Raw genomic sequence first — 15,924 nt, forward strand, 5'->3', positions numbered from 1 at the left:
AGGCAGGTGAAGATTGAGATATGACAGAAAAACGTCAATCTTTTTTTTTTTTTTTAATGGCTATTTGGTAGATATTTTAGTGCTCTGTGTGTTTATCTTTTTGGCCCATTTTGGGTAAAAAAAAACATCCAACTGAAAAATGCACAAAACAACCCATTGGGATGTAGGAGGAGCCAGAATTCTTAGTAGACTGGCCACACAGACATCCCAGGAGAGCAGTGCGGCACCCTAGGGGACACTGAAATTGACTTCAAATAAATGCTCCCAAGTACGCATTTCACCATTGCTCCCTTATCTTGTGTACTGAGCCCCCCCAAACCTACCCAAAACCCAACTATATACCACTACAACAGCCTTTATGGATGAAGGGGGCACCTATATGTGGGTATAGTAGGATTCTTGTGAGTTTTGGTGGCTCTCAGTTTCCACCACAAGTGTAACAAGTAGGGGGAGGTATGGGCCTGGGTCCACCTATCTGCAGTGCACTGCACCCACCACTGGACTACTCCATGGTCCTGCATGCTTTTCTAACGGACCTGAATATAACATCTGAGGCTGGAATAAAGGCTGGTAAGCAATGTTTTTAATCACATTTTTGGGGGTGGGTGGGAGGGGGTTAGCGACCATTCGGGGAGTAAAGGGAGGTCATCTCTGATTCCCTTCAGTGATCATCTGGTCATTTAGGGCACTTTTTTGTGGCTTATTCGTAAATAAAACAGGTGTAGACCAAAACGTTCAACTTATAGCCCTGGATTTTGTTGGGTTTTTTTTTTCCATTATGGCAGAAAAACCTCCCAAGAGTTAGGAATGCCCAGATCGTGCCCCTAACACTCCTCCTCATGATTTGAACACACTTCTGATGGACTTCATAGAAAAACGTCTAAAAATTGATTTTGAAAATACCAATTTGGATGTTTTGTGAAAAAAAACGCCTAAATACAGATTTATGCCACCTTTTGGATGTTTTTCTCTTTTGAAAATGAGCCCCATAGGCTACCTAAACATGCAAGTGCCACGTTATTATTGTAAGAATGACTTTCTAAATAAAATGAAAGGTTGGAAGCCTAGAAGCAAGTAACTTCAGACACATGACAGTTACACTCGGAGAACAAAATATATAAACCCTCGAGTCCATTACTGATAGAAAATTCCTATTAATCCTAAACTGTTTCTATAGTGCAACTCTAATGTTTAAAATTCAGTCATTTATCTCCATCTCACACACTGACTACAGGCTAGTTTTACTTGAAGATGTCTTCTGCCAGGCATATCCAGACTATACCAGCAGTGGCAGAGTCAGGTCTGTTAACATGTTCCAAACTTCCAATTCTGAGGTGGACTGGCTGATAGCACAGTTCTGCTGCAGCAGAATAAAAAAATAAGATGTTTTCAAGGTATAATGCTCCACAGTTTTCCAGGCTCTAAGTCATAACTGCATCTAAGAGGTGACCTTTCACCTGAGTAAACAAGTCGCTGGCTTGAATTCCAATTCTGAGAATTTCCCCTTGAAACCACTTTTCGCCTTACAAATGCCTCTGCAAGTCTGTGTGGAGTGCAGAGTTCCACATGGGTGAGATTTGTGATATCACATCTGTATAATTATGGCGCTTCAATTACAGTATGTGGTTCTAACTAGGCATTAGACAATTAGATCACTGAGCTTCACAGTTCCATTTCATAGAACACCATTTGTCACAAACACAGTATCACATAATTAAGAATAATTGAATGATTTCTGAGTGCACAAAAAATGCTTAAATGGTAAATTATACCACACACTGAACCATACTGGGTTCTGCAACTACTCAGCAGTTTTCCTTATGCCATTACTTTATGATATTAAAGCGAAAACACTAGCCAAATGAAACAATATTTTGTAAATTTATACAAGCATGGTCTTTTAGTATCTGACTAAAATGTTTGTACTTGGAATGTAATATCACTTCTCCTACATAGGTACACAACTATGGAATGCCTTACCCAAATCCATAAAATCTACCCAGAACTGTCTAAATTTTAGAAAATTATTGAAGACCATCCTGTTCAAGAAGGCTTTCTTCCCAGACTCAACCTAACCTATCCATTCATGGTTCCCAGCAAGATTCTTTGACCTTATTAACTTGTAACTATGTACTTTCTTTTGTTACCTTCATTGTTTAAATGGAACATATAGGTTTATTACCTTATTTTTATATTGTTTAATTGTACTTTCTGTACTGTAGTCTCCCCTACGGTTCTATGTAAGCCACATTGAGCCTACAAATAGTGGAAAAATGTGGGGTATAAATGTATTAAACAAAAAAAATAAATAAAAATAATATTGTAGCAGGTTGCCTAAGTGTGAACCCCAAATAGACACCTATTTCAAACTTCTTGTATAAAGACACATAAGAATTCCCGAGGATGTATGATAGGAGTTTATTCGATAAGAGAACCTAGATGCCTAGATTCCATTATACTGCCGCAAAAAACCAAAACACAGAGATAAAAACACATCAAAAAAGGCTGTTCCATTTAATTTCATTTTCATATAACATTACATCATGGTGGCACCAAGATCATGTGCTTTGTTTCAATCTATAAAGCAGGTGTCGGCATGTATTCACCAAATGCACATGCAAATGTTTAGTATACTACCATATACAAGCATGTGTATTAGTGGTATAGCCAGATGGCAATTTTCGGGAGGGCCAATAAATAGAATGGGTGGGAACGATGCATTTTCTCTCCATCCCACCCACCCTCCGCTCTCCCACTAAACGTATAAAAATTGAGGGGTCGTTTTACAAAGCCGTGGTAAAAGGTGGCCTGTGGTAGTATGGGCGTGTCTTTTTGGCATGCGCTGAGCCACTTTTTAGCGTGGCTGGGAAAAAGGCCAGTGTTTAATGGTCCGGGAAATGGGTGTGCGCAAAAATTAAAACTAGCACGCACATATTCACGGACTGAGCCCTTACCGCCAGCCATTAACCTAGCGGTAAAGGCTCACATGCTACCTGCTTACCCAATTACCACCAGGGACGCCCCCATAGTAGAAAATAGAAAAATATTTTCTACCATGGGATTCGGCATGGTAATGTCAATTTGGCTCACGCTACCCGCACGTTAACCCTCCCACGGCTTTGTAAAAGGGTCCCTAAGTACCTCAGCTGGCAAGGATCCCTAAGATCCACCAGCTGACAACACTTGCAGCCCACCATAACCACCATCATAAAGTCATGGCAGTCAGTGGCAACATTGCCAACTGCCAGTGCTGGTACCCAGTTCATGCCCAATTCTCACGCATGAACTGAGCATACACAGGTGCTGGTATCAGTGGGTCAGAGTGCTACTGTCATGGTTTTCTGACAAGGGTAATGGGAGGCTGTGGATATCTTTAGCTGGCGGGGCTTGGGGATACCAACAGCGTGCTGCTGTTGGGTGTGCCTGTGTCAAATGTGGACGAGCTCAGGGCATCCCAGGCTCGTCCGTGGTTATGCCATTTGTAAGTATATGTATATTCACATAAATACCAAAAATCCACTTAAGCACTATTCTATAAATGTGCCCATATAGGGGTGAATTCTATAAATCACGCAAAATGCTTAAGTGCTATTCTGTGTCAGAAGTTAGGTGTGGTTTGTAGAATAGTGCTTATGTCCATAAGGTTGCACCTAAATTTGGGTGCATCCATTTGCAACAATAAAAATGTGGGGCAAATGCACCTGCCTAAATTTGCATATGGAACCCCTTTATTGCATAATTGTTTGTGTAACCCAAAGCAATACCCATGTTCCTCCCTGGACCTCCCATGACCTCCCATTTCAGTGTCCCCCTTTTTCAGGATACATGTAAAATGTAGTCATGGATCATACACCTAAATTTACGTGGATACATCTTAACCAATCCCAGTTAGTACCAGTAATAGCTTGTTAAAAAGGCAATTTTTGGCACTAATTGGCTCATTATTCAATTAAATTGTGCACGCTCAAATTTGCACATGAAATTTTTGGCAACTTTTATAGAATTAGGGGGATATTATAAAGTTCATATTTAACAGGGAGGCATACACATAGATGGAGTCTGGACAAAGTGTGGGTGAAATTAAACATGTAACCTATGGGAAGATGATCAAAAGTAAACATGGGTGCTAGCACCCTACTAGTGCCCGCATTTGCTCCCATTCAATGCGTTTGCTCCCTTCCAATCAGAGCCGGCGAACATGTGCAACAAAGAACTCGCCGGCTCTGAGCACAATGAGCATGCAAATACGTGCTAAATAGTGCATTACTTATTCCTTCCAAATGCTCAGCACCAAACAAGGGCGCTGCTCCCGTGGCAAACCCTACGCCAGCTCAAATCTGACATTAGGGTTTCCAGAAGATTGGAGTGGAATGGAGAGCCCTGTCCAGAATGCATCTGTATGCTAGCAGGCCTCCCCATCCCACCCTGGACAGAGGACCCAACACCCTCCCAACACAGGACTGACATGCCCCAGGTAGTCTAGCGCCCCCAACCCCCCCCCCCGACAGAGCAACCCCCAACTCCCTAACCCCCACAACAGAGGCAAACCTGACCCCCCCCCCCCCTAGACATGGAGGGCTCAAGGGCTGGAGGTCCAGTGGACCTCCTGCCATTCAGCCCACCCGGGGGCCTAGCACCCTCCCCCACCATGTACCTTGAAATGATAGAGGAGAGAGTAGCACTCCCTCTTCCTTCCAGCACCACCTTCAAAATGGTGGCACCCTGCCCTGCCCAGTACATCCTGGGATGCATTGGGTGGGGCTTCCCTACCATATAACTCTTTATATGGTAGGGAAGCCCTGCCCACTATGGTGAGGGGAGCTGGACCGGATTTCCAGCCCTCAAGCCCTCTTTGTCTGGGGGGGGTATTGGGTTTGCTTCTGGGTGGGTTGGGTTTGCCTCTGTTGGGGGGAGGGTCAAGAGATTGGGGGTTGCACTGTCAGGGAGTTGGGGATTGGGGGTTGGAGGGGGCAGGAGGTCCACCGTACTTCCAGTCTCTCATGTACAGGGCGGTATGGGGGGGCCTCCAGCCCTATATGACAGGTATGGGCTTTTTTTTCTTTTTTATAGCCTGGACCTGTCAAACAACTCCTGCGATAGGTTTGTGCCTTGGGTGTATGCCCAAGTACCTTCGTCACGCAGGAAGATCAAAACTAATAGTGTGCATAAATTGTGAATGCTATTAGTTTTGATCATGAGGGCTTTAATTCCCTTCACTGTTCCAACGCTAATTTTTCAGCGCAGTTTGGAACAAGGCAGGGAATTTGATCATCGGAGTATTATAGAATACTATAAGTTATGTGCATATCCCTGGCATTTAGGTGTGAGCATTTACACCATTTATATCGCTGATATAAATGCTCACTGCTAAGCACTTATACAAGTACTCTAATTATGCTGGCATCTAGAAAAGGAATTAAGCTTTTTCTTTAGAACAGGCTTTATAGACAGGAAGGGCTCACTTTTGAAAGAGAAAAATGTCTAAAAAGCAGTATGTGGATGCTTTTCTCACAAAACCTATTTTTCAGACTTTTTTCTATGCTGTTCTTCTGCAGTGCATCCAAATCTCAAGGGGGCATGTTTGCGGTGGGGTTATGGGTGTTCCTAAGACTTAGATGTTTTTCAGCCATAATGGAACAAAACAAAACTATCCAGGACTAAAACAAAGACGTTTTGAGCTACACCTGTTTTTATAACGAAAATGGCACAGAATGGTGCCCTAAATGACCAGATGACCACTGGAAGGAATCAACGGTGACTGCCAACCTGTGGTCACTGACCCCTTCCCACCCCCCAAAAGTGTGAATAAAAATATGACTTACCAGCCTCTTTGACAGCCTCAGATGTTAAAGTCAGATCTATTAGAGCAGCATGCAGATTCCTGGAGTAGTGTAGTGGTCGGTGCAGTGCACTATGGAGTCGGGGACTTAGGTCCCTATCAGACTTATTTTTGAAAGAGAAGGATGCCCATCTTTCAACACAAATCGCAAGATGGGCATCCTTCTCACAGGGTTGCCCAAATTGGCATAATCGAAAGCTGATTTTGGGCGTCCCCAACTGCTTTCCGTCGCAGAGATGACCAAAGTTCACGGAGGGGAGGGGGGGGTGTCGTAGGTGTAGCGAAGGCGGGACTTGGGCATGCCTAACACATGGACGTCCTCGACCCATAATGGAAAAAAAGGGTGTCCCTGACGAGCATTTGGATGACTTTACCTGGTCCAGTTTTTCTTACGACCAAGCCACAAAAAGGTACCCGAACTGACCAGATGACCACCGGAGGGAATCGGGGATGACCTCCCCTTACTCCCCCAGTGGTCACCATCCCCCTGCCACCCTCAGAAACCCACTATACCCACATCTAGGTGCCCCCTTCACCCGTAAGGGCTACGGTAGTGGTGTACAGTTGTGGGTAGTGGGCTTTAGGGGGCTCTGCACACAAGGTAAGGGAGCTATGTACCTGGGAACTTTTTCTGAAGTCCAGTGTATTACCCCCTAGGGTGCCCGGTTGGTGTCCTGGCATGTCAGGGGGACCAGTGTACTATGAATGCTGGCTCCTCCCGTGACCAAAGGGCTTGCATTTGGTTGTTTCTGAGATGGACGTCCTTAGTTTCCATTATCACCAAAAATCAGAAATGACTGTGAGGCATATTTTCAAAGCACTTTGGGAGGCTAAGTTCCATAGGTTTCTATGGAACTTTGGGAGGCTAAGTGCTTTGAAAATGAGCCTGCAAGTCTAAGGACGACCATCTTTAGGGACGACCTAAATGTCAAGATTTGGGCGTCCCCGACCGTATTATCAAAACGAACAATGAACGTCCATCTTGTTTCAATAATACAGGTTTCCCCGTCCCTTCGCCGAGGTGTCCTGTGAGGAAGTCCTCAGGAAAACTTGGGCACTCCTTTCGATTATGCCCCTGTCTGTCTCTCTACCTGTCACACTTGTGGTGGAAACTGTGACCCCTCCCAAAGTCAACAAATCCTACTGTTCCCACATATACGTAGGTGCCCCCTTCACCCATAAAGGCTACTGTAGTGGTGTACAGTGAGGAGTAGTGCACTTTGGGTTGGTTTTGGAGGGCTCAGGGGACATGATAAGGGAGCAAAGGTGAGATGTATTCCTGGGAGTATTGTTATGAAGTGCAGAGAAGTACCCTCTATGGTGCCCCATTGCTCTCCTGGGATATCTGTGTGGCCAGTCTACTAAAAATGTTGGCTCCTCCTACATGCCAATGGTATGAATCTCTACATTTTGCACCTATTCATTTTTTTGGACCAGAAAACAAAACATCCAAAGCACAAAGCCTTGTTCAAAAATAGTATTTACGAAAAAAAAAGATGTGTTTTTCTTTTCGTCATATCAAAAATAACCCTCCATGTCTATGAGGAAAGAGAAGCACTGCATATTCATTTTTCAACCTAGTCAGTTTGAGTTCATTAGGGGGTTAGAGAAGAAGCAGGACCAGTCATTTGAAAACATATTTCCAACCAGCCAATACCAGCATGTCTTAAAGGGAAATGAAATCCATAGCTATCATGGAGGGGCATAATCGAACTGGGCGCCCATCCTTAAGGGTGCCCATGTCTAAGGATGTCCCGGCGAAGGGGCGGGGCATCCCATATTATCAAAACAACATGGGCGTCCATCTTTCGTTTCGATAATATGGTCGAGGACACCCAAATCTTGACATTTAGGTCGACCTTAGAGATGGGCGACTTCGGTTTTCGCCGGTAATGGAAACCGAGGACGCCCATCTGAAAAACAACCAAATCCAAGGCATTTGGTCATAGGAGGAGCCAGCATTCATAGTGTACTGGTCCCCCTCACATGCCAGGACACCAATCGGGCACCCTAGGGGGCACTGCAGTGGATATCACAAATTGCTTCCAGCTGCATAGCTCCCTTAGCTTGTGTTCTGAGCCCCCCAAAACCCACTACCCACAACTCTACACCACTACCATAGCCCTTAGGGATGAAGGGGGGCACCTACATGTGGGTACAGTGGGTTTCGGAGGGCTCCCATTTGCCACCACAAGTGTAACAGGTAGGGGGGGGCCTGGGTCCACCTGTCTGAAGTGCACTTCACTCACTAAAAACTGCTCCAAGGACCTGCATACTGCTGTGATGGAGCTGGGCATGACATTTGAGGCTGGAATAGAGGCTGGAAAAAATGTGCTTTAATTTTTTTTTGGGGGGGTGGAGGGGGTTGGTGACCACTGGGGAAGTAAGGGGAGGTCATCCCCGATTCCCTCCGGTGGTCATCTGGTCAGTTCAGGCACCTTTTCGAGGCTTGGTCGTGAAAAAAAAGGGACCAAGTAAAGTCGACCAAATGCTCATCAGGGACGCCCTTCTTTTTTCTATTATCGGGGGAGAATGCCCATCTCTTAACCATGCCCCCGTCCCGCCTTCGGTACACTGCAGACATGCCCCCTTGAACTTTCATCGTCCTTGCGACGGAAAGCAGTTGAGGATGCCCAAAATCGGCTTTCGATTATACCGATTTGGGCGACCTTAAGAGAAGAATGCCCATCTCCTAATTTGTGTCGGAAGATGGGCGCCCTTCTCCTTCGAAAATAAGCAGGATAGTCACCATTTTGCAGTCTGTCACTTATGTGAGAACTTTCAGAGAGTGAACAAACAAGTATAGAAATTCTTTCCATAGATCACAGATAAACACTAAGAACCACCAGATTTCCCAATTGAGGTCCTAAAAAATGTTTCCATAAATTTGTAAACACAAGTTTAGTTGGTGTAGTTTGAATACTGAGTTTATATTGGACTTGTGATAATATATATAACATCAGTAAGTGAGCCAGTCTAGTAGTTTTGTTAGCTTTCCATAATTAGTCCATACTGAGTCAGACCAATGGTCCATTTAGCCAGTATCCTGCTTCCAGCAACGACCAATTAGGGTCACAAGTACCTGACAGAATCCCATATAGTAGCAAAATTCATGCTACTGATCCCAGGAACAAGCAGTGGCTTTCCCCATGTCTGTCTCAATAGGAGACTATAGACTTTTCCTCCAGGAACTTGTCCAAACCTTTTTTAAGCCCATATACACTAACCACTGATACCACATCCTCTGACGAGTTCCAGAGCTTTACTATTTGTTGAGTGAAAAAGATATTTCCTCCTGTTCATTTTAAAATTAGTACCATGTAATTACCTTTAGTATCCCCTACTCTGTACTTTTTGAAAGGATCTAGTTGTCATCGTTGATAATATGTTGAAACCCTCTGCTCAGTGTGCAGTGGCTGCTAAGAAAGCAAATACGGTAGAATGTTATGAATTATTAGGAAAGGAATGGAAAACAAAAATGAGAAGGTTATAATGCCTTTATATTGCTCCATGGTGTGATTCTGGTCACTGCATCTCAAAAAAATATATGGCAGAATTAGAAAAGGTACAGAGAAGGATGATGAAAATGATAAAGGGGATGGGACAACTTCCATATCAGGAAAGGCTAAAGTGTCCAAGACTGTTCAGCTTTGAGAAGAGATGAATGAGAGGAGATATGATAGAGGTCTATAAAACACTGAGTGGAGTGGAACGGGTAGAAGTGAATCACTTGTTTCCAAAAATACTAGGACTAGGGGCACGTAGTTAAGCTACTAAGCAGTACATTTGAAAAACTCCCGCTAAAGTATTTCTACACTCAAAGTGTAATTAAACTCTGGAATTTGATGCCAGAGAACGTGGAAAAAGCAGTTAGCTTAGCATGGTTTAAGAAAGGTTTGGATAATTTCCTAAAAAAAAGTCCTTATGTCATTATTAAGATGGACTTGCTTATTTCTAGGATAAGAAGCATAAAATCTGTTTTAGGTTTTTGGGATCTTGCTAGATACTTGTGTCATGGATTGGCCACTGTTGGAAACAGGATACTAGGCTTGATGGACCTTCGTTCTGTCCCATATGGCAACACTTAAGTTCTTAAAATCTTTTTAGAGTAGAGGATTAGAGCTGTGTCAATTGAGTGCCATTGATGCTTGGGTTTAAATCCTGTTGCCCTTGAGCAAGTCATTTCACATTCTGTTGAGCTACAGTTACAAATGTGCATTACTGTGTTATTAGCATCCCATTCATTAAAAAATGGCTCTGCTGTAAAATAATGTGTGTTCCTAACTCTAGGTTTAGTAAGCCCTCTGGGGACAGGAAAATCACTGAATGCACCTTGCATTTACTACTACAAGGAAGGTGTGAGCTGAATCCATTCTGAACACTTTACTTAGTGAAACAGAACATGTCTGGGAAAAATTTTTGTGCATTTAAATTGCTGGCAGTTAATATCCCTTAATTTCAACATATGCATTTTCATTATTTGAGAATGCTAAATAGTTCCATAGACAACTGTTGCCTGATCTTTTGTAATCATTTTTGCTTTTATTTTCAGATGAGCTTATAAATTCTTCAGAGAAGAGGCTGACTTTGGAAGACCTGTTCAGAAAAGAGTTTACCATTCACAATCCTGATGCAAAATGGATAAGTGGTATGTGAGAAAAGAAATCAGTCTTTGAATTAATGGTATAGCTATTCTTTTATATATGCTTGATATTGGCTTGAAAAAAAAAAAAAAAAGGTTCGGTATTTAGTTCATGTAAGAGGTACTGATTTGATGGCGTTGCAAACTGAAACCTTCTGTTCATTTATAGAACACTTATAGTGTCGTGCCAGTTCAACAATTTATACATTCCTGTGCTAACAAATCATAAGTCAATTTTGGGTAAGTCTCCTCAGCTTCTGTGCCTATTTGGTTCCCAGCTGCTTTATGAAGCTTGAAAGGAAAAGTCCAATTAGTGCAAATTGCACTGGTAGTTTCAAAATGTGAACACCTGGGAACTGAACTGAAACTTTCAGCTCATTCCATACGCTCTTGGCATTGGCGAACTCCAGCACTAGAAAGCAGCAGAGTGGTCTGGTTCTCAAGATTAACAAATTAAGAAAATGATCTAATCTGAGTGCTAAGGCATGCAAATATATTTGATGAGTGTTCATGGTTCACACCGTGGAAACCAGACTCACTTGTAGATTGGGAGAACCGGATTTACCTACCACTATCAAGGACCATTAAACAAAGCTCTCAGAGGAAAATCACTTGCAGTAACTACCGACTTGCATCAGATTTCACAAAGGTGATTGAAAGGTTGATAGCACTGCATTATGGCTTCAGTTTCAGTCATCTAGTACATCAAATATGTAGATTTTTTTTTACAGATGCTTTCTGTTTTGGAAGACTGGATGGACTAATGGGTCCTTATCTGCCGTTATCCACTGTAACCATGATTTTATTGTTATATGTATTATGAAAGAAAAATTGAACAGCTGTGCATGCTGGTAGAAACTTAGATGCCTTACTAGTCTATCTTGTCAAATAAAGTTGTTCTGCTTACTCCTTATAACTTGACTGCACTCTATCCCTATATCAACAGACAAGCAAATAGTCCACTATTGTATGACCCAACCCATTGTATTTTCCGTGGTAATACTACCCAACCACAGTTCTCATGCGTACTCAATTAACACACACAGGGGTCCTTTTACTAAGGTGCCCTGAAAAATGGGCTATGCTGGTGTAGGCGTGTGTTCTGGGCGCCCGCAGATCCATTTCTCAGCACGCCTTTTGTTTATTTTTGCTGAAAATGGACATGCGGCAAAAATAAAAATTGGCGCCGGACCATTTTGGGTCTGAGACCTTACTTCCACCCACTGACTTAGCGGTAAGGTCTCACGTGTTAACCAAACAGTAAAGGTCTATGCGCGTAGAATGACGATTATCGTCCGGTTTCTGCCGCGTGCCAGAAAATAAAAATGATTTTTCAGCACGCATAGCGGACGTGCCTCAGGAATGAAATTACCGCACGAGCCACGCGGTAGCCGGGCGGTAACTCCGAATTGACACGCGTTGGGCATGCGTAGGCGCCTACGTGGCTTAGTAAAAGGGCCCTACAGTCCTTTTGTACCTACTCTATTGTTTCTCTAGGCTACTATGATGTAACTATTCTATCATTTATGTAAGCCACATTGAAACAATATTTATTGGAAAATGTGGGATATAAATGCCAAAATAAATATATATTTGCTCTTTCTCCCAAGTATTTTATGCAGCTTGTCGTAATTGGATATTTTGCTCTGCAAAGATCCGTTTTCTTGCATGTTTAGATGGGCCTGTCTATTAAAGGGCAAAAACTAACCTGTGGTAAGCGCAAATAAGTGCAAGTCCTGTGTGGTAAATGTTAGAAGCATCCCCAGGGTCTGTCCTGCATTTACCATATGGAGCAGACACTTGTGGGGTAAATCTATATACCTGCTAAAAGCTCATGTTTGGCACTTAAATGGAAGTTAACGGTAATTAAGGGCTAAAATTGGGGGGGGCGGGAGGGAGAGGGGGAAGTCACTTACATGCTATTCCCTAACTGAGGCCCGGATGATCAGAAGTAAACATGGGGAGCTAGAGGCTATTAGCGCCATACTAGCGCTCGCATTTGCTCCTGCCCCATGATCAAAGCCAGCGAGTGCATGAGACAGTGAGCTCACTGGCTGTGACTGCAAGTAGCATGCAAAACATGGCATTACCTATTCCTTCCCAATGCTCAGTGGGCAGAGTGCCAAACGTTGGTGCTGCTCCCGTGACAAACCCTACGCCAGCTCGGAGCCGACATCAAGGTTTGCGGAACATTGGGGAGGAATGGGAAGCCCTGTTCAGCATGCATTTGCATGCTTACAGGCCCCTCCACTCCCCTGAACAGAGGGGCCATTTTGAAGGCAGTGCCCCATGAGGAGGGATTGCTACTCTCTTCCCTTCTAAAGGTATGGGGGGATTGGGAGAGGTGGGCACAAGGCCACCAGGGCAGGTGGGGGTGGGGTAGGGATTCCCACTGGGTCACCAGGGATAGTTTTTTAGTATTGGGGGGGTTAGGGAGGCTAGAGGTCCACTGGAACTCCAGCTTCTTGTGCCCTTGTGTCGGAGAGGTCAGAGTGGGAGGGAGGGAGAAGGCCACTGGGCCACCAGGGAAACTTGTCCAGGGAGGGGTTAGGGGGGACTGGATGGTAGGCATGCAGTACTCACCCAAGGCCATTTACCACTGAGTAAGTGCCAAGCGGTAGAAAATATATTCTACCGCATGTTTTCAGCATGTGCCAAATTCAGAATTATCGCCTGGGACACGCGGTAGCCAGGCATGTGCTGGATGCACGTAGGCCATTACACACCTTTGTAAAAGGGCTCCTAAGCTCCCACTGTGCTTCCTCAGGGTGCCTAAAAGGGGGCATCCAGTTGCAGAATTGCTCCCTTATGGAGGTAATTCTATAAAGGAAGTATTAACATTTAAGCAGCAAATATGTGCATGAATACCAAAACCTCAAATGCAAATACGTCATATGGAAACTTTCTCATCACCACATAAATATCCATTAAACAAACAAACAAAAATTGTGAGGGTCCTTCAGAGGATATTCAGTTCTCAATTAGCTTTCAGTCCATAGAACTTAAATATCATACTTTCTCATTGGTTCATATAATAAACTATGCAGTCCTTATTCTAATTTGAAATCATGTTTGCAACAAAAAAAAAGTGTGTGTGTGTGTGTGTGTGTGGGGGGGGGGGGGGGGGGGGTGCCAGAGCTGTGCTTGACATGGATTGAAAGAAGCATTGCCTGAAGGTTACCTCCTACCCTGATGCAGATTGCACAAAACAAGATTCATGTCGTAGGAAGCTGGTTGCCTACGTATAAGCGTCTGCCAGACTAAAAGATAAGTGATGAGAGTTGCTTAAAGATAAAAATTCCAAAGAAAAAACGTTTTGTTGCAAAAAAATGATTTGAGAGGGAAGTTGGACTTCACAATTCATTATGGACCAGCTTCTATAAATGGAACAAAAAAAACAGCATAAAAATGCACACTTCGCTGTTTTATAATCCTTACCTATTGGACATAATTTAATACATTTCTTGATTAGCTTTCAAAGGTTGCCCTTCTTCGTCAGATCCAATCTGACGAAGAAGGGCAACCTTCGAAAGCTAATCAAGAAATGTATTAAGTTATGTCCAATAAAAAGGTATCATCTTATTTTCTTTTCCATGTTTTATTTTGTTTGATTTCTATTGATAACCTTAAGAGTGGACTAACACGGCTACCACACTCCTCTACATAATCCTTACCTAAAGTTAGGCACAGTTTATAGAATATGCATAGTACCTGTTCCCTAAAATGTAGGCTTGACCAAATACGCAAACTAAAACCTGGTGTAAATGCCCACGCCTAACTTAGGTGCGGATCGAGCATGTTCTATAACAGAGCACGTAATTGTTACTAACATCTAGGTCTAAGCGGTATATAAATACTTAAATGAATGAATGAAATGACCCACCCATGCCCATCCTGTGACCACACCCACTTTTGAGATTCATGGATAAGAACTTATGTGCACCACTTTACAGAATACGCTTAGAAAGCTGCATGTGTAAATTCTAATTAGTACTAATTAGTGCCGATAATTGCTTGTTAATGGCCAATTATTGGCCAGTTTTTTATACAATTAAGTTGCGTGTACAGCTTCAGTTGCCATATATAGAATCCAGGGGTTCTTCGCAATCTTCATTCAATAAAGACGTTCTTTAATTTTGACTCTCTCCGTATACTTATCCATGCATTTCTCATATCGCCTATAGACTATTCTAGTTCAATATATGCTGGTATTTCCCAATGTCAATTACATCATTTGCAAACTTTACACAATACTGGTGAACGTTTTCTTTGTCAAGCCCACCAGAATGCTTATGTCAGCCCACTGTTGGCAAAATTACATTGGCTTCCAGTCAAGTACCGTATCTTTTTTTTTTTTAGCTCATAAAGCTTTACATCTGGGACAACCACTTTATCTTTCATCTCTGACAATACCATATACACCAAATCGAACATTCCATTCCATTTCATTAATGCCTATCGTATGGTTCTGCCTTTGCCAAAAAAGGTCACACTATGAGAGAACAAGGCAGTCTGCTTTTGTAGAATGATGTACCACTGCAGATTAGATCAGAACATTCACTGGTGTAGATATATGGGGCCTTGAGGACTTGGGCCCCCCAAATTGGACCCAGAGCCTTTAGTATGGCTGGCAGAGGTCCCCAACCTCCACCAGCTGAAGCCTTTCTCCAGCGCTATTCTCTGCACATTGCCTGCTGCCCTGCTTCCTCTCACATCATGTGCATGCTCGAGTTTAGTGGGGTTGCGGTGGGGCGGAGGTTATGGCAGGAAGGCAGGCCAAACTGTCCCCCCACACACACATTTTCAGCTCTGGACCCCACAAAATGTTGAGGTCTGGCTACACCCCTGAGAACGTTCATTTGCTAAATTTAATTCCCAACTCAAAGCTTTTTATTTCCAGCAGGTGTTTGGTTTTTCTCTCCCTGTCGTTGGTTAGGGTGGCATGGGCCATGCATGGAGATGTAGCATGATGTATTTTTGCATGAGTGACTCTGGTATGTATGTTAATACTTTCCTATTTTGGAGGAGTAGCCTAGTGGTTAGTGCAGCAGATTCTGATCCTGGGGAACTGGGTTCAATTCCCACTGCAGCTCCTTGTGACTCTGAGAAAGTCACTTAACCCTCCATTGTCCCAGGTACAAATAAGTACCTTTATATAATATGTAAACCGCTTTGAATGTAGTTGGAAAAACCACAGAAAGGGGGTATATAAGTCCCAATCTCATTCCCATTATGGAGTTCTTTTCCATTTATCTAATGTTATATATTATTTTGTTGTAAACAGGTTTGCTCTGAAATGTCAGTAACAGTGGTATATCAAGCGTACAATAAACATAAATATACATGGTAACTTACTATGCATTAACGGCGAATGCAGACCACACCCTATCTCCAATTATAACCTTCTTCATTGCCATCCCATTGTACACTGTCTATTTTTTGG

At 43.2% G+C, this 15,924-nt stretch overlaps 1 protein-coding gene across 1 annotated transcript in view; it reads left to right on the forward strand.

Annotated features, from left to right (window-relative positions):
- The window catches only part of DPP10 (dipeptidyl peptidase like 10), a 744,229-nt gene that overhangs the window by 225,298 nt on the left and 503,007 nt on the right, over positions 1–15,924 (forward strand). The window contains 1 exon segment of the mRNA XM_030210103.1: positions 10,392–10,487. Within this exon segment, the coding sequence (XP_030065963.1) occupies positions 10,392–10,487 (96 nt within the window).

This window comes from Microcaecilia unicolor, chromosome 7 (assembly GCF_901765095.1).
Source record: "Microcaecilia unicolor chromosome 7, aMicUni1.1, whole genome shotgun sequence".
In the NCBI taxonomy this organism is placed as follows: Eukaryota; Metazoa; Chordata; class Amphibia; order Gymnophiona; family Siphonopidae; genus Microcaecilia; species Microcaecilia unicolor.